The sequence below is a fragment of the Procambarus clarkii genome, chromosome 79, assembly GCF_040958095.1.
Source record: "Procambarus clarkii isolate CNS0578487 chromosome 79, FALCON_Pclarkii_2.0, whole genome shotgun sequence".
Lineage (NCBI taxonomy): Eukaryota > Metazoa > Arthropoda > Malacostraca > Decapoda > Cambaridae > Procambarus > Procambarus clarkii.
Window position 1 is genome coordinate 4,266,956 of NC_091228.1, and position 20,046 is coordinate 4,287,001.

The window sequence follows — 20,046 nt, forward strand, 5'->3', positions numbered from 1 at the left end:
GAGATGATTTCGGGGCTTTTAGTGTCCCCGCGGCCCGGTCCTCGACCAGGCCTCCATCCCCAGGAAGCAGCCCGTGACAGCTGACTAACACCCAGGTACCTATTTTACTGCTAGGTAACAGGGGCATAGGGTGAAAGAAACTCTGCCCATTGTTTCTCGCCGGCGCCTGGGATCGAACCCAGGACCACAGGATCACAAGTCCAGCGTGCTGTCCGCTCGGCCGACCGGCTCCCGGATGAGTGGCGCTGCCCAATAAACTCGCCCCTCGGGGCAAAATTTATAGTGTGATGGTGTAGTAGCTAGACACAGGAGCGTGATGATGATGGTATAACGAGACAGTGGGCGTGATGGTGATGATTGTAGACCGTGGGCGTGCCAATCACGGTTATATGCTAGCTGCCTCAGTCACCAATGAGGCATGGCACCCAGCACTGGCCCGGCGGGGTCACCGCTCCTCCTACACTCTCCACTCCAACAATGGTGGCCATGGCACCCCCTCCTGAATGGCCAACACCTGGTCCTGGGTTCGATCCCAGGCGCCGGCGAGAAACCATGGGCAGAGTTTCTTTCACCCTATGCCCCTGTTACCTAGCAGTAAAATAGGTACCTGGGTGTTAGTCAGCTGTCACGGGCTGCTTCCTGGGGGTGGAGACCTGGTCGAAGACCGGGCCGTGGGGACACACTAAAAAGCCCCGAAATCATCTCAAGATAACCTCAAGATAACCTCAAGATGATGTGTACCAAGTTCTGGAGGAATGAGAGATTGTTTATCTGGCGAGTCTTAAGAAATGGGGAGCATGAAAGATGGCGGAGAAGGGGACAGGTAGGGGGGAATATATTTTTATATTAATCTATAACATAATACAGAAAAAGGGGAATGGAGCTATCAGGGGAGAGCGCCAAGCCATTACGACTATATGGCACTGGGAAGGGGTCAGGATAAGGATTTTAGGATGGGACAGAGGGGAAGAATGGTGGCCAATCACTTGGACGGTCGGGGGATTGAACGTCGACCTGCATGGAGCGAGACCGTCGCTCTACCGTCCACTCAGTGGTTGGTTAGAGGGGAATATTATGATTTTGTAACGTGTTTATGGAATTGAGGCGGACTGGGGGATGGGGGGGGGCCTGGGGGTCAGGGAGATCAGTCTGCAGGTCAGGGAGATCAGTCTGCACTGCTTGACATGCTGTGAGAAGGATGTTTGGGGGGGGGGGTAGAGGATGTTGAGGAATGCTTTTCGTTGTTTGCTATGGATAGTCTGGTGCGTTGTCAATGGCTGTCGACGCATCGTTAGTGTTCTCTTGCGAGATCACTAACGTCACTAGCTGAGGGGTTTCCAATCTATCATTCTCCCGTTACCATTCACGTTGGCACCTATGGACCTTCCCTCCCCTCCCTTCCCCTCCCTCCCCCCCCCCCAACCCGCAAGCTGTCACTCATGGAGCTGTACAACAACAGACAACTTAAGCGTAATAGTGGCTGTTGCTGCGTCAAATGCGTCCGTCCGTCCGTCCGTTCGTGTGTCGTAAAACTTGCGTAGACAATTTGTTGAACTCTAGTGGCTCCTTAACGATGCACTACACTACATGGTACATCTCCTTGGGTCCCTTAGGGAAAGGGGGGGGGGTGGCCCTGGGGTTGGGGATCCAATGCTCTAGATGATAGCCAGATTACAAGAGGAATGTCCTGCTCTTGTGCCAGGTAAGTCCACTACGGGCTCACCATAGCCCGTGCTACTTGGAACATTCAGTTCCCAGTAGCTGAATCTTAAACAATCAATCAATCCTGTGTCAGGCAAGTTACGGGCTCACCATAGCCCGTGCTACTTGGAACGTGTTCCGAGTAGCTGAATCTACAACAAGAAGAGGAATGCCCCAGCAACATAGTGGTGGTACAGAGGAAAGGGGGGGGGGGGATGATGCCCCAGCAATTTAGTGGGTACACAGAGGAAGGGGGGGGGGGGGGATGATGCCCCAGCAATTTAGTGGGTACACAGAGGAAGGGGGGGGATGATGCCCCAGCAATTTAGTGGGTACACAGAGGAAGGGGGGGGATGATGCCCCAGCAATTTAGTGGGTACACAGAGGAAGGGGGGGGGGGATGATGCCCCAGCAATTTAGTGGGTACACAGAGGAAGGGGGGGGGGGATGATGCCCCAGCAATTTAGTGGGTACAGAGGGGGAGGGGGCGACCTCGGCAATATAATGGGTAGGAGAGTGTGTTGGTAATATTATAGGGTGGGTAGTGACCCCTGGCATCAGGTACTGGTGTACTTGTCACTCACACTCACACACACACACACACACACACACACATACACATACACATACACACCAGGAGTCGATAGCTCCCAGGTCGGTACACGACTGTAGGTTCGTCAGGGAAAACTTGGCCACATGAACGGTGACATTACAACACAATTGCTTTCATCCTCGCCGTACTTCATAACGCAAGCACGCACCCTCACACTGACTGACTGGTTCAGGCACTCCTCCCTCCCTCACTGTCCCAGGCACTGCCCCTCCCCCCTCCCTCACTGTCCCAGGCACTGCCCCTCCCCCCTCCCTCACTGTCCCAGGCACTGCCCCTCCCCCCTCCCTCACTGTCCCAGGCTCTACCCTCCCTCCCTCTCTCACTAACTAGCTAGCTGGCTGACTCTGCAGGCACTCCCTTCTCCCCCTTGCTATCCGGGCCACCTTCCTCTTCCTTCATTTCCCTTCATTCCTTCATTCCCCTCCACCTTAACCAGGGGGCGCCGACCCCCGTTCTCCCACAGTTATCACGCTTGCAGTACCAATAGCCACATCGTCACAATTCCGGCGCTTTGGATTAACTAACACCACCACCGAGCGATCCGGTAGAATAGGGAGCCGGTCGGCCGAGCGGACAGCACACTGGACTTGTGATCCTGTGGTCCCGGGTTCCATCCCAGGCGCCGGGGAGAAACAATGGGCAGAGTTTCTTTCACCCTATGCCCCTGTTGCCTAGCAGTAAAATAGCTACCTGGGTGTTAGTCAGCTGTCACGGGCTGCTTCCTGGGGGTGGAGGCCTGGTCGAGGACCGGGCCGCGGGGACACTAAAGCCCCGAAATCATCTCAAGATTAGATAGTGGGAACCAGTCTTGTTCAACCGTCGGTTACACCCTTGTGTTCAAATTGTGCATGATTTGTGCAACAGTTGCCATCCTCTGGTTTGCAAGACTGCAAATATGGTCACAAGCCTTGTATGATGTGTGTGCAACACAGCCCAGTTATCTTGAGGTTATCTTGAAGTTATCTTGAGATGATTTCGAGGGTTTTTAGTGTCCCCGCGGCCCGGCCCTCGACCAGGCCTCCACCCCTAGGAAGCAGCCCGTGACAGCTGACTAACACCCAGGTATCTATTTTACTGCTAGGTAACAGGGGCATAGGGTGAAAGAAACTCTGCCCATTGTTTCTCGCCGGCGCCTGGGATCGAACCCAGGATCACAAGTCCAGCGTGCTGTCCGCTCGGCCGACCGGCTCCCTCCCAGTTGAGTAGAGCGCTCGCTTTGCAAGGTTCCTGCAAGGTACATAGAGAAGCTGTCATCTCTGGAGCGGAATAGTTTGTGCTCTCTCTCTCAAAATAGGGAAGGAAGGAATTGTCAGGGAAAGCGCCAAGCCATTACGACTATATAGCACTGGGAAGGGGTCAGGATAAAGATTTGGGATTGGATGGCTGTAAGGAATGGTGCCCCAACCACTTGGACAGTCTGGGATTGAACGCAGACTTACGTGAAGCGAGACCGTCGCTCTACCGTCTCACGGGAGACCTCTCCCGTCACGCAGGGTGCAGTCGCGCCTCCACAGATCTCCAGTATCAGCTCTTGATACTGGTAATGGCTCAAAAGGGCCTCCACTTACGGGCTATTCATGCCCGTGCCACCTCTTGGGTGGCTTAATCTTCATCAATCAATCAGTCAATCTACGAACTGTGCTGAACGGCAACACCACTCTTGGGTATCTGATGAAATGGCAGTCAGAGCCTTAGATTCGTCAAGCATTTGCCAGTCTACTGACGAAACCTATACATCTTTTCTCGAGCCTGGCGGCTTAGACTATATATAGATAGTAATATATATTATACTATATATTAATAGTTTGTGAACTCTGACGCATTGCAACTCAATGTTATTTTTGTCTATAACAATAATAACCTTGAGCTTAAGACTTTTAACCCGAAACAAATAGAAGACACAAAACGCTGATGTAATTTACACAGATTTCGCAAAAGCCTTCGAGAAATGTGACCAAGGTAACCTGGTGGATAGCGCGCAGGACTCGTAATTCTGTGGCGCGAATTCGATTCCCGCACGAGGCAGAAACAAATGGGCAAAGTTTCTTTCACCCTGAATGCCCCTGTTACCTAGCAGTAAAATAGGTACCTGGGTGTTCGTCAGCTGTCACGGGCTGCTTCCTGGGGGTGGAGGCCTGGTCGAGCCCCGAAATCATCTCAAGATAACCTCAAGAAGATGGTGTTATTGCACATAAAATGCGTGCAAAAGGAATTACCGGAAAAATAGGCAGATGGATCTACAATTTCCCGACTAACAGAACTCAATGTGTAATAGTCAATAAAATAAAATCCGGTCCATCAACCGTGAAGAGCTCAGTCCCCCAGGGTACTGTGCTTGCTCCAGTACTTTTTCTCATCCTCATATCGGACATAGACAAGAACACAACCTATAGCACTGTATCATCTTTCAGATGACACTAGGATCTTCATGAGAGTAGGCGACATAGGACACGACAAGCCTAAAATGAGATGTAGATCAGGTCTTTCTATGGACTACAGAAAATAATACGGCGTTTAACGAAGATAAATTCCAGCTCATGCGCTACGGAAAAAATTAAAATGAGAACGGAAACGTCAAATCATAACATAGAACGAAAAGGCAATGTAAAGGATCTGGGTGTACTCATGTCGGAAGACCTTACCTTTAAAGAACACAATAAAGTAGCCGTCACAACTGCAAGAAAAATGACAGGTTGGATAACAAGAACTTTCCACACTAGAGATGCTATACCGATGATGATACTTTTCAAAACGCTTGTGCTCTCTAGAGTACTGCTGCACAATGACAGCCCCTTTCAAAGCTGGAGAAATTGCTGACCTGGAGAGCGTGCAGAGATCCTTTACTGCTAGAATCCACTCAATAAAATATCTAAACTATTGGGACCGACTAAAGAGCCTAAATCTGTACTCCTATGAGCGCAGACGGGAGAGATACATAATAATTTACACCTGGAAAATAGTAGAGGGGCTGGTCCAAACCTGCACACAAATATCACATGGGACCAGGGGGCATGGCAAGATGTGCAGAATACCCCCGTTGAAGAGCAGAGGTGCAACAGGTACTCTGAGAGAGAACTATCAACATCATAGGCCCGAGACTGTTCAACACGCTTCCACTACACATAAGGGACATAACTGGCCGACTCCTCAGTGTTCAAGAGAGAACTATCAACATCAGAGGACCGAGACTGTTCAACACGCATCCACTACACATAAGGGACATAACTGGCCGACCCCTCAGTGTTCAAGAGAGAACTGGATAAGCACCTCCAAAGGATACCTGATCAACCAGACTGTGATTCATACGTCAGGCTGCGAGCAGCCGCGTTCAACAGCCTGGTTGACCAGTCCAGCAACCAGGAGGCCTGGTCGACGACCGAGCCGCGGGGACGCTAAGCCCCGGAAGCACCTCAAGGTAACCTCAAGGTAAGGTAACCTCAAACTGTTTACCATGGTAGAGGAATGGATTGGTAAATGCACGATGAACCCTCCTGGTCCGAGACACCGTAACACCCATTATTAACGGTAATTTTAACGCCTAACTGTGTACCAGGTTTCCTGTGCAACGTGTCGGGATCTCTGGCCACGTGGCCTCTTTGTTTACAAACAAAATGCTCCGCGGTATGGGTCAGAGTCTCGGCGGGTAATACCATATTATAAAGTACCACAAGGGGCCTGACAGCCGAGTGGACAGCGCTTGGGATTCTTAGTCCTAAGGTTTCGGGTTCGATCCCCGGTGGAGGCGGAAACAAATAGGCAGTTTCACTCTGATGCTCCTGTTCCCCTAGTAGTACATAGCTACCTGGGAGTTAGATAGCTGCTACGGGTTGCTTCCTGGGGATGTGTAATTAAAAGGCCTGGTCGAGGACCGGGCCGCGGGGATGCTAAGCCCCGAAACCATCTCAAGATAACCTAAATACACAGGTTTGTTGATCACTTGGATCGACATGTTTCTGGCGTAAAAGATATTTTTGATCCCAAGACTGTCACGTTAGCTGTATCAACATCAGAGTCGAAATACTCGACTTGATCAAATCTTGCATCTACTACACACGCTCAATATATCGGGCATTGGGAACGTTTTTGACTAGAGAGCTACTTTTAAAGGTCAGACTGTAGTGGGGTACAGCCCGAAATATGGTGTTAATATTAGAATAGCAAGAATGATGTATTTAGCGTATATAAGGTCTCTGATAGACTATCATGCACCAGCTTTGGTCCTGCAAAATGGCAAAGGTATTGATAGACTGGAAAAAATGCAAAATGAAGCACTCGGAATTATACTTGGCTGTCCTATAACTACCAAAGTTCTCAACATGCGGAAAGAATTAAATATACTTAGCATTAGAGATAGAATATTTGAAATTAATCTTATGATGGGACTAAAGCTGCTGCGTGATAACAAAAACAACATTGTGTCAGTTGCACTGTTAGAACACATACGAAATGGAACTAGCGAGTCTAAATGGATTCAAAGAACTGCCACTCATATTAAAATGATGGGACTGCACGATGTATATACAGATGAAAGAGTACAGCACTTCCTTCCACCCTGGCAGATAGTACCTTTTGACATCCTGACCCCTGCATACCCCACCAAGAAACTAATCACAAGCAACCCTCATGCTCAGCTTGCTGCTAAATTAAGCACCATAGAACACATTCACAATATACAAGCTGAAAACAACATTGCACAGACCATATACACTGACGGATCACTCGATACAGCTACAGGGAGGGCAGGAAGTGCTGTTATTGCTCATCAGCCCGATGGCAGCAAGTACTGTTATTGCTCATCAGCCCGATGGCAGCACAATTCAAAGAAATGTCCGAATTAGTAACTGGGCGTCCACAATGCAAGCCGAGTTGGTAGCGATACTGGTAGCACTCGAAATTCTTGACAACACTGAAGTAGACAGCTTAATTATTTCCGACTCCCTATCCTCACTACGAGCAATAAACAGTCTGCAATCAAGTAATAACGTGCTTGTCTTGGAAGCTAGACGTAGATATATAAGAATACTTAGCAAGAGGGTAAATATAAAAATGTTGTGGATTCCTTCTCACATTGGCATGCAGGAACATGACAAAGTTGACGCCCTTGCTAAGGCTGCAGTAAATAAAGACAGTATTGAACGGAATCTTGAGTTATCAAATAGGTCCCTTAAAAGTGTCATTAGACGAGAACTCCTGGATGGATTTGAAGAAAGTAGAACAGTGCAAACTGGAACTAGCAGGTCCATTGTTGATCACAATGAAATGTGTGAAGTAAAACATGTGTATGGGGCAAGTAACAAAGTCAGTAGACTAACAGATGTTGTCACAGCTCGTATAAGACTTGGCTACAAGTATCTCTGGCAGTTCGGCTTGTATAGGGATCTAGATGAAGTAAAGTGTACAGTGTGTGGACATAGGCAGGGACACACACTCAAACACTATATCTTGGATTGTTGTAAAACTGAGCCTTTTAGAGATAAATCTAAGCTCACTCTGTATGATATGGCAACCTATCTTATTACCATGGATAAATTACCTGAAATCCTTGCACTGTACCCACATTTTGCTTCCAGTAGATGAACGACATATGAGATTCAGAAACAAGTAGTGTATTGTGAGGACTAATAATAAACAGAAGCTCCCCTATGACTCTGTAATATCCCCATTGGCCAAACTATTATGTATTAGCGATAAGACCTACCATTAATGTACGATGACTTACTGTAAATATGTAGCTCTTGTAATAGCACTTTCACTAACTAGCTGACATTGTAACTATAAGGTGTGAAGGATAGAAGAAATTGTTTATGTAATAATCTAAGATGAGGTCTGATAAAGACCTTTTGTGCCCTCTGTAATGCTTTTGCGCTACCGCTCACAGGATGAGTATGGGGTGCACAATAAACTAGCCGCCTTCGGCGGCAACAATCAATCAATCGTCGTCCCTTCACCTTCTAGTATTTAGGGTTGTCCGTAGGGAGGATAGTGGGGTACCCCAAGAGCCTCCTCCCAGGGGCGAGACAATGGCTTCGTCAAGCATTGCTTAATAACATCTCCGTGAAACGTGGAGTGACGAATCTCGGTCATTGTCTTAATGTTTGAAGTTGAACTGCTTACATAGAGAGGTCGGTAGAGAGCCCCAACTCTCTCTCTCTCTAGCTTCTCTTGACCTCTTCCTCCGCGTCTGCCTCACATTTGGTGAGTAAATTGCTTGGTAATGTGTACGTTGTGATGAGTGTGTAAAGTGGTGTTGGTATATATTAGTTTTTTTCAGACAGTATTTGTGGTTCTGATCTGTTGCTGTGAACGGTCATCTTGGTGAGGGTCTCCTCCTGCTTCCTCGCCTGTGTTGAGGCTACATTATTATTATTATTATTATTATTATTATTATTATTATTATTATTATTATTATTATTTATTATTAATGTACTTTCTGTGTATTAACGTGATATATCAAATAAGAAATCCACAGGACCCTTGACTAGAGCGAGTCTGGGAACACTTGGCGCAGAGGTTCCAATCCTCGAGGCTCCTGTGTATTTATTTCATCAATAATAATAATAATAATAATAATAATAATAATAATAATAATAATAATGGTGGTAATCCTAGGCATGAATTATTAATCCTGTTGCTGCTAGTTGGCAGTCTTGTCGAGTAACTCTTCTGCAAGTTAATTAATACTTCGATGTTTTCTCATATGAAACTTGGGCCAGAACATACCTGTAGAAGGCACCTTTCTCTGGACTCTTAAACATGAACGGTGTTTTCTCCCATTTAACGTGCCAGATGTTTAGCGTCATAGAAAGGCTATTAGTTTGTGGTAAGGATGAGTATTATAAACTGTCTGATACGTCTCCTACCAGTGGTATACTGTAAACATTCATGCTTTCTTCACATTTTGAATCGACCATTATCTGGTCCATCTCTCCGAATTCTGCCCTAAACTGCTCCTGTGATATTAATAAAGTATCTCAAGACCTTCTCCGAGGCAAGCACAGGATGCATGTAGTAATGCCACAAGTTGAAGGTGTCGTTTAATATATAAATATTTAATATGTTCTTGCGTCCGTTGAGAGCCGTTACTTGCAACTTCGCGCCAATTTTTTAAATTGTCCATTTAAATCTCGTCAGTTGGTGGACATATTCAGTAGAGTGGGAGCCCTGGCGGTGGGCGGGAGTGTGGGAAGGGCGGGTAAAAGGGGACGTGAGACGGCATGGCAGGTGCTCATTGTCACGTTACGTAACGGTAGGTAACAGTGAAGGAAGAAGCGCAAACCCTGCATGACGGTGTCAAATGATGGCAAGCCGCCTAGCTGCCAGGACAAGGTTGGTAACGCGTAGTAACTATTGCCTAGTTGGTTTACCTAGCAAGGTGGTCAATTTGAGCCAGGGGTAGTGGTGTATAGTGCACACTTGGTAGAAGGTTAGTTGACAACGTTAGCAAGTAACGCTTTAGAACCCATGTGCTGAATGGTTCAAGCATGGGTTATCTTGTTATCTTGAGATGATTTCGGGGCTTTTAGTGTCCCCGCGGCCCGGTCCTCGACCAGGCCTCCACCCCCAGGAAGCAGCACGTGACAGCTGACTAACTCCCAGGTACCTATTTTACTGCTAGGTAACAGGGGCATTCAGGGTGAAAGAAACTTTGCCCATTTGTTTCTGCCTCGTGCGGGGTAGTGGTGTATAGTACACACTTGGTAGAAGGTTAGTTTACAACGTTAGCAAGTAACGCTTTAGAACCCACGTGCTGAATGGTTCAAGCATGGGTTAGGTCAGAACTCTAGCAACCCGTTCTCGCAAATTCGTATAGTCAATATTGACTTATTAAATAAGTGCATAGGTGACATACTAAACATAATAGATACCCATAAAAAGCTTCATAGAAAACACCGACCTTACCTAACCTTGTTAGTATGTTAAGATAAGCATCTTATAGCTTCGTAATTACAATTGTTACTTAACCTATCGTTGTAGGTCCCCCCCCCACCCCCAGCCCGTCCTCCAAACAAAGGCCCAAAGTCCATTCCATGCACCCGCCAAACCCCAGCTGTTTATGAATGGAAAACGGTTTACACACGACTCACAACTGCTGACGTTCGAACACTTCCGGAACAAGTGCTTCACTGACTAATTTTGTTCGAACCACAACGCTGTAAATGCTTCACCCACGTACTATAAATACAAATAATCGCCAACAGAACCTAAACACCTAACCTATGCCTATATAGTCACAATATGTTAATATATTTTATATTTGAAAAAAAATTGTTTTGAATGAAGAGCGTGTAAAAATTTATGAATGGGTCTGTGGGGTCGACCGCTGGATGTAATGGACTTGAGTAGAGGACGGGTTGAAACCTAACCTTACTTTCGCCATCCCTTCAAAAGACTGTGTGTGTACTCACCTAGTTGTACTCACCTAGTTGTGCTTGCGGGGGTTGAGCTCTAGCTCTTTGGTCCCTCCTCTCAACTGTCAATCAACAGGTGTACAGGTTCCTGAGCCTATTGGGCTCTATCATATCTACACTTGAAACTGATCATATCTACACTTGAAACTGTCTACACTTGTGAAACCGTGTGTGTGTGTGTGTGTGTGTGTGTGTGTGTGTGTGTGTGTGTGTGTGTGTGTGTGTGAGATTTAAGCACTGAGGACACTTTATCGTTCATGCAATTGACGATCACTAAACACTGATCATTTGTATGCGGAAAATCCACAGATCAATGGGAAAGAGAGATTAACGTTTCGGCCGATCTGGGCCTATGTCAACACCTGACATAATGTTTATCGTTCATATTTAATGCTCCCTTCATGGTGTCAATTAAGCAGTAGCTTACACTGAAGTACCTGTAAGCCTTCCCAAGAACAATGATGGTTAACCCCGTGTCTTGTAACCTGGTGCACGTGTTGTCTGTCTTGGAGTACCAAACGGATCCCTGGACATGCATCTCCAAGTTGACTATTTGGTCAGCATTGAACGCTTGGCGAGGCGTGTATAGCCGCTAGAACACGACCTTCGTCTGGTCACTGATCACCCGTGTCGGGGCGGTCTCGTCACCCGTGTCGGCGCGTTCATCAGCGATCTTATCCATGTTCTTCACCTCTTTGTGACAACGTGCAAGAAACGTTTGCTGGCCTTGGGCGTGTCTTCTGTTGTCATACATCAGTGTGATGCGCCATCAAAATCCTCAGATTAGGCAAAATTGTAATTTTGTCAATAAAGACGTTAATAATAATAATAATGCTCCATTCTCGGTTTGTTTACTCCAGCACTATACAAGGAATACTTGTCAGCCACACTGGTCTGTAATTTAGAGCCTGCTCTCGATACTCCTAAATTTAATATTGGGACTATACAATTGCCTTTTTCCAGAATTTTAAGATTTCATGTCAAAGTTTTATTGAATGTTTTAGTTGGTGGGATGACAATACCTCTGGAGCCACCTTCAGCAAACTATACACTGGTTTGATATTGTTGTATCTAATTAAAGGCAGTATTTTAGCCTTTACAGTGACTGTTATCCAGTGTTTCTTCTAGCCTTTCATCTCGTAACCTTTGGTCTCTACGTAGATTTTATTGTAAATTCCTGAAAACTATTGGTAATTCCTCGCATCTCTCCCAGTTTTTTGTGAAACATTCCTCCTCGCCTCCTCAGCCCGATTACATCGTATAGCTTGGGTTTTCTCCTTATATGGCTATAGAACAGCTGATTGGGCCTTGAGTTTTTGCCACAACGCAGTTTTCAATTTAACTCTCGTCTTCTATCCTGTTTCAGTCGAGCCTGGTCTCGGGCCGGGCTCTGGGAGTAGAAGGACTCTGGAAACCCTCTCCAGGTATCGTGACTGGTGTAGGCGCACTGTGGAGTTCCCTTGGCCAGAGCACTCGCTCATCTGTCTGGTGCCTTCTTCTTCTTCTTGAGGTTATCTTGAGATAATTTCGGGGCTTTTAGTGTCCCCGCGGCCCGGTCCTCGACCAGCCCTCCACCCCCAGGAAGCAGCCCGTGACAGCTGACTAACACCCAGGTACCTATTTTACTCCTAGGTAACAGGGGCATAAGGTGAACAACTCTGCCCATTGTTTCTCGCCGGCGCCTGGGATCGAACCCAGGACCACAGGATGACAAGTCCAGCGTGCTGTCCGCTCGGCCGACCGGCTCCCCTATTGCCCGCGGCAATACTTTCCGTGCCAGCTGTGGTGTCTTCTAGTGGAGAATAAACACCACAAGTTGCAACAGTCTCTGTTGTTATAGATTCAGCTACTCGGAACAAGTTCCAAGTAGCACGGGCTATGGTGAGCCCGTAGTGGACTTGCCTGGCACAGGAGCGGGGCAAGTAGCACGGGCTATGGTGAGCCCGTAGTGGACTTACCTGGCACAGGAGCGGGGCAAGTAGCACGGGCTATGGTGAGCCCGTAGTGGACTTACCTGGCACAGGAGCGGGGCAAGTAGCACGGGCTATGGTCAGCCCGTAGTGGACTTACCTGGCACAGGAGCGGGGCAAGTAGCACGGGCTATGGTGAGCCCGTAGTGGACTTACCCGGCACAGAAGTAGGGCTGAAACTTGGCCTAAGCCAGTGCTGTCCACATCACTTTCAAACCCGTTACTGGAACAGTTCTGAGGATGATTTGGCCTCTCACACGCGCGCGCCAGTAGCCTGACTCACCCTTGGAACACACTGTTGTTGTTTTTAGATTCAGCTACTGGGAAAACAGTTCCAAGTAGCACGGGCTATGGTGATCCCACAGTAGACTTACCTGGCACAGGAGCGGGGCTGTAACTCTGATACTCTTTCCAAAATAGTTACACATGCGAGCTTTCACAGATGTGGATCTCTTACAATCGACGGCGCCGCGTGGTGTCTTGCGCAAGAGTGACATGTAGCCGTTGGCAGACACAATGGGTGACGCGTTAGTGAACAAGGTGGATGAATGATGTAGTGTGGTAACAGCTGGAGCGTTGCGCTGTCCACTGACTCACTTACCCACGTGTGGGCATGTCAGTGGACATACCATCTGCATATCCTGCCTTATACACAGGTATGCAAGTGACTTTCACGGCAGGCGGAAAGTAGTGCCGGCAAGTCTTAGGTTCTTCTCTTAATAGCATGGAGAATATACAAGCTGAGAATCATACGGCAATACGCCTTTCCCAGTTCACTGGAAACCTTTCCTGTTAACTAAGTACACTGATGACTCCTTTCCCAGTTCACTGGAAACCTTTCCTGTTAACTAAGTACACTGATGACTCCTTTCCCAGTTCACTGGAAACCTTTCCTGTTAACTAAGTTCACTGATGACTCTGATGAAACGCGATCACTTTTGATACTCTGCTGTTGCCTCTGAGGTGGTCGCGTGCTTCTCTTTGTTTAATAACTCTCACGAACGGTTAATTCGTCTAATGTCACGTAACGGATGTGAGAGCTGAATTGTATTGAATATAGGCGTGGTGGGGCTGACTTGACATTGGAGAATGTAACGAGGTGATTACTATTATATGATCATTCATTTGGATCACGCATGTAGAGAATGGTCCAGGACGGACCGAAACGTCGTCGTCCCTTCACATTCTAGTGTGTGGTCTGGTCATCATGTTGTTAAACTCTGGGGGGACAGAGTAGCGTGGTGGGCTTCCCGAGGACCTCACAAGCGCAACCCGTCCTCAAAATCCATTCCATCCAGCGGTCGACCCCAAAGACGCATTCATCAATTTTAACATTCGGTTCATTAAAAACAGGACTTTTCTCAAGTATAAAGTCATTTTATTTTGTCATTGTTCATATTTAGGTACTGGTTATTTGGTGTTTAGGTTCTGTTGGCGATTATTAGTATTTGTAGTACGTGGGTGAAGCATTTACAGCGTTGTGGTTCGAACACAAGTCGTCAGTGAAGCACTTGTTCCGGAAGTGTTCGAACGCCATCAGTTGAATTGTGTGCAAACGTTTTTCATTCATAAACAGCGAGTTTGGCGGGTGGATGGAATGGTCTTTGGGTCTTTGGAGGACGGGCTGCACAAGCGTCCCTGGGGAACCAACAGTAGGATCTATGAATTGGTCAATGACGGAAAAGGTACTGGTGCCTTCCCCCCCCCCCCCTCCCCCAATCACGATCACTTTAATCGCTTCAATCACCAATCATTTTGACCACTTTACAGTCAATAAAATGTTCACCTCTTTCTTAATTAATCAGGGACTGGACATACGCCGACCCTCGTTATATATCATCTATGTACTCTGATGAGTACTCGTACTCGTGTGAATACTCAGGTATTCATGAGCCTATTTCAGGAGTGTAATGCACGACAATTTAGTCACGTGTGGAGGTCGCTCTCCAAGACGGGTTAGCAGGAGAGACGACCCCAAGATATACGAAGACCGGGCCGCGGGGACACTAAAGCCCCGAAATCATCTCAAGATAACCTCCACAGTTACGCGTAGACGTCTTGATACTTGAGCAAAACGAGGGTAGAAATAGCCTAAGCTACTCAATCCTTTTGAGATTCATCTTACTGTCTCAGGAGGAGCTCCCAGAACGCCAGCAAGCAGGTATGAAACAGGTATAAACGATTAAGGCAGCGTCAGGAATGCTCTCGGACACAGGTTCGAATCCTCGTCACGGCCCTTGTGGATTTGTTCAGGTATAAACGTACATGAACAAGGTGGCAGGTGTGTGTGTAAACGTACATGAACAAGGTGGCAGGTGTGTGTGCAAACGTACATGAACAAGGTGGCAGGTGTGTGTGTAAACGTACATGAACAAGGTGGCAGGTGTGTGTAAACGTACATGAACAAGGTGGCAGGTGTGTGTGTGTAAACGTACATGAACAAGGTGGCAGGTGTGTGTGTAAACGTACATGAACAAGGTGGCAGATGTGTCTACATAGGTAGACTTGGGTTATAAATTCCATGCCAGTAATTTGCCGTCTTCTTCCCCTGCAGATATGGCACAAGGGCTGCTTCAAGTGCCAGGAGTGTGCCATGACCCTCAGTATGAAGACCTATAAAGGATACAACAAGCTGCCATACTGCGAGGCGTAAGTACCCATTCTCCTTTGTATCCTTATGGAGGCTGACCCTTGTGGGTATGACTGCTTCATACCTGGTTGATGAGGTTCTGGGAGTTGTTCTACTCCCCAAGCCCGGCCCGAGGCCAGGCTTGACTTGTGAGAGTTTGGTCCACCAGGCTGTTGCTTGGAGCGGCCCGCAGGCCCACATATACCTGCTTGATGGGGTTCTGGGAGTTCTTCTACTCCCCAAGCCCGGCCCGAGGCCAGGCTTGACTTGTGAGAGTTTGGTCCACCAGGCTGTTGCTTGGAGCGGCCCGCAGGCCCACATATACCTGCTTGATGGGGTTCTGGGAGTTCTTCTACTGCCCAAGCCCGGCCCGAGGCCAGGCTTGACTTGTGAGAGTTTGGTCCACCAGGCTGTTGCTTGGAGCGGCCCGCAGGGCCACATATACCTGCTTGATGGGGTTCTGGGAGTTCTTCTACTCCCCCAAGCCCGGCCTGAGGCCAGGCTTGACTTGTGAGAGTTTGGTCCACCAGGCTGTTGCTTGGAGCGGTCCGCAGGCCCACATATACCTGGTTGATGGGGTTCTGGGAGGTCTTCTACTGCCCAAGCCCGGCCCGAGGCCAGGCTTGACTTGTGAGAGTTTGGTCCACCAGGCTGTTGCTTGGAGCGGCCCGCAGGCCCACTAGTCGGGTCTTAATACTTGGGGATGGACTTAATATGGAAGTTGGCAAGGACTTTTTTAATCTGTTCAGCCTCCCTGTAGGAATGTACTAGGCTCCTTCATCCATGAAGATTGATGCAGAGTCCAGCCACAGAGCCCTAGGTCAGGTCCAGGCCCTAGGTCAGGTCCAGGCCCTAGTCCAGGTCAGGCCCTAGTTCAGGTCCAGGCCAGTTCAGGTCCAGGCCAGTCCAGGCCCTAGGCCAGGTCCAGACCCTAGGCCAGGTCCATTTAGGGCCCCGGGTGACTACCAGTAAAACACTTGGCAGATCTTAACTGGATTACGGGCTCACTATAGCCCGTGCTACATAGACACTTAGATCTGAGTAGCCAAATCTGAAACATCATCTTAACTGGCCTTCATACTGCTGCTGTGGCTGACTACCGCCGGTGAAGAAATCATCCATATTACTCTGTATTTTTTAACCTCTTAACACTTAATGATTCAGAAGCCTTCAGCTATACCAAGATAATTAACTCATTAATCAGATTAGTTAGTTGTGTTTACTAGTCTTTTCATTATATTATATTTGCACTGCAAACCTCAATCCATCCTGAAATCTGAGAAAGGGACTTGTAATGGCTTTTTGTCATTGCAATTGGGAGCCGGTCGGCCGAGCGGACAGCACGCTGGACTTGTGATCCTGTGGTCCTGGGTTCGATCCCAGGCGCCGGCGAGAAACAATGGGCAGAGTTTCTTTCACCGTATGCCCCTGTTACCTAGCAGTAAAACAGGTACCTGGGTGTTGGTCAGCTGTCACGGGCTGCTTCCTGGGGGTGGAGGCCTGGTCGAGGACCGGGCCGCGGGGATACTAAAAGCCCCGAAATCATCTCGAGATAACCTCAAGATTGCCGAGTTTCCTAAAGATTAACAACATATGGGGGGCCAAAAATCTAAGTCAGAGTTCGGGGTTACAAATCCACAAGGGCCATGAAGAGGATTCGAACCTACATCCAAGAGCATCCCAGACGCTTCGGGGTTACATCCAAGGATGTATTGGCTTGGAAAATGAGCAATTGGTTCTCTACTGTATCTTGAGGTTATCTTGATGATTTCGGGGCTTTAGTGTCCCCGCGGCCCGGTCCTCAACCAGGCCTCCACCCCCAGGAAGCAGCCCGTGACAGCTGACTAACACCCAGGTACCTATTTTACTGCTAGGTAACAGGGGCATAGGGTGAAAGAAACTCTGCCTATTGTTTCTCGCCGGCACCCGGGACCACTGGATCACAAGTCCAGCGTGCTGTCCGCTCGGCCGACCGGCTCCCTCCACAGTACAGTACCCACAGATCTACAGTACCAGCTACTGGTAATGGTTTCAAATAGCCTTCATGTACGGGCTATTCATGCCCGTGCCGCCTCTTGGGGGTGGTCATTGTCAGTCATCAGCAGCAGTTGGCCAGACACCGCTTCCGGGAGAAGCCACGTTCCTCCAACCACAATTGCTTCTATTGCAAGCTCTCTACATTGCTCGACCAAACTCTTGGGAGAAACAAACAAAACACTGTCTTAGTCACCTGGAGCTCCTCTTGAAGACGCCGCGCCCTTCTCTCTCTCGCTAAACCATTAACGAGTTTCTTGTGAAAGTTGATCGGCTACACAAGGAAAATTACAACGTGATATATGAGAAAATCTATGGCTGGGGATCGAACCCGCGTACTAGGGTTAAGCCCTGGAAACACAAACCGAAACTGTCTCTATTTTCCGCTTGTTACAACTTGTAATAAAGTTGTTATATCTTGGCTTAACGTGTTTATGACGTATTAGAACGTTGTTACAACTTGCTATATTGGTTGTTATAACTGGTTAGGAGGTGTTAAAACTTGTTCGAACGTTGTACCAACGTCGTAGTTTGGGTGTGTGTTTGGCGGGAGGTGCGTGTCTAATTCATCCCCCCCCCCTCCCCCCATCCTGCTGCAAAGATTTTCTTAACTGACCAACTCATTTGTAGTTAAAATTCACTAAAATATTGAGGATGGTTCTTAAGACGCCCCACACCGTATGTAATTGGTCACCTTGAAGAATACCACGTTAATTTGTTCTCACGGTCACTCTTCATGCAGGTCAGGGTTCAATCCCCGACCGTCCACAAGTGGTTGGGCACCATTCCTTCCCGCCGTCCCATCCCAAATCCTTATCCTGATCCCTTCCCAGTTCTATATAGTCGTAATGGATTGGTGCTTTCCTCTGATAATTCACTCTTCCCCCCCCCCTCACATAATTCAGACAACACGCCTTTACTCTGAACATAAATATGAACCTATTGGGCTCTCTTACGGCCTACTAAGAGATATATTAAACGACAATCATCTTCTCACAACCCGAAATAAGTTGGACGCAAGGCCTCGTTCACTGCGTCTAACAGCCTGGTTGACCCATCCACCAACCAGGAGCCATCCACCAACCAGGAGACTTGGTCAGAGACCGGACCACATGGACATTGATCCTCGGAACCATCACCAGGTAGGTAAGACACCGAGAAATGAATTCGTGTCTGGCTACCATCTTGGGTAACATCTTGTGCACTTGTGAATTAATGAAGATTGTTGTAAGATAATATTAATATTTTCTGCTTTCTAATTTATACCAAGCAACTAGAGGTATACCTTGAGGTTACCTTGAGGTGCTTCCGGGGCTTAGCGTCCCCGCGGCCCGGTCGTCGACCAGGCCTCCTGGTTGCCGGACTGATCAACCAGGCTGTTGGCCGCGGCTGCTCGCAGCCTGACGTACGAGTCACAGCCTGGTTGATCAGGTATCCTTTGGAGGTATGGTAATGGGCAGACGACAGTGTCAGTGTCTGTCCTCCTTTTGTTGTAGTGTCTATCCTCATCTTGGTGTCTATCCTCGCGCCTATCGCTGTAGGATCCACCCGGCCGATCGACCCCCCACTCACAATTAGATGATCTATATTCAACTCAAAGTACTAGAGAATACAAAAGGTCACAGCTCACTCGTACTATCTTCACAAATGAGGAACAAGTCGCTTGTACACTAGCATTAGTAACGCGGGTCTCTGGCATAGGCTGACAGATTTTTAACTACGACTTCAGTTTCATGTTCTCGACCAACAGGGTTCAACATGATAAATTTCCTCACACTTCACTCCATGCCTTGAGGTGTTTCCGGGGCTTAGCGTCCCCGCGGCCCGGTCGTCGACCAGGCCTCCTCGTTGGATTGGTCAACCAGGGGGTTCACATGAGGGCTTTTTGTCAAGTGAGTTAAGATGTTTACTGTTTACAATCCTGCAATCAGGATTACGGGCTCGCTATAGCCCGTGCTACATGGCCATTTAGTTCATAGTAGCTAAATCTTAACCATCCATGGAGTTAGAATCTTGACCATGGAGCCGGTCGGCCGAGTGGACAGCACGCTCTACTTGTGATCCTGTGGTCCTGGGTTCGATCTCAGGCGCCGGCGAGAAACAATGGGCAGTCTCTCTTTCACCCTATGTCCCTGTTACCTAGCAGTAAAATAAGTACCTGGGTGTTAGTCAGCTGTCACGGGCTGCTTCCTGGGGGTGGAGGCCTGGTCGAGGACCGGGCCGCAGGGACACTAAAAGCCCCGAAATCATCTCAAGATAACAATGCATTCAGGAGCTTCCCTGGCTGGCGTGTATAGGTACACATTTAACCATAGGATGCAGGCGAGGAGTCACAATAACGTGACTGAAGTACTCAAGTCTCACAATTGACTTGAGAAAGGTCCAGGACGGACCATCGTCGTCCCTTCACTTTCTAGTGTGTGGTCTGGTCACTACAGGATGGTTGACAGGACCGGTGCTCCACAGCTTGAGCACGTGAACAGTGTCTCTTGTATTCCTCTTCTAAGACGTCCCGGAAGGTCCTTAAACACACCGGCGCCAACCACTGCCCGTCCCGTCTCCCAGGCAGGCGCCAGCGTCTTCCTTAACCGGTGTCAGAACTATAATTGGCTCTGCTGAACTTAGCGGGCAGTAAGAGGAAGTGGCATTTCCATTCTCTTCCTTGTGGCGGTCTGAATTTTAAGCAATATT

The 20,046-nt window shown here is 48.1% G+C and overlaps 1 protein-coding gene across 3 annotated transcripts in view; it reads left to right on the forward strand.

Moving 5' to 3' along the window:
- The window catches only part of Lasp (LIM and SH3 domain protein Lasp), a 141,969-nt gene that overhangs the window by 35,019 nt on the left and 86,904 nt on the right, over nt 1-20,046 (forward strand). For all 3 annotated transcript variants that reach the window (XM_045752401.2, XM_045752402.2, XM_069314459.1), the window contains exon 2: nt 15,247-15,341. In XM_045752401.2, coding sequence (XP_045608357.2) covers nt 15,247-15,341 — 95 coding nt within the window. The remainder of the gene's footprint in view (nt 1-15,246; nt 15,342-20,046) is intronic.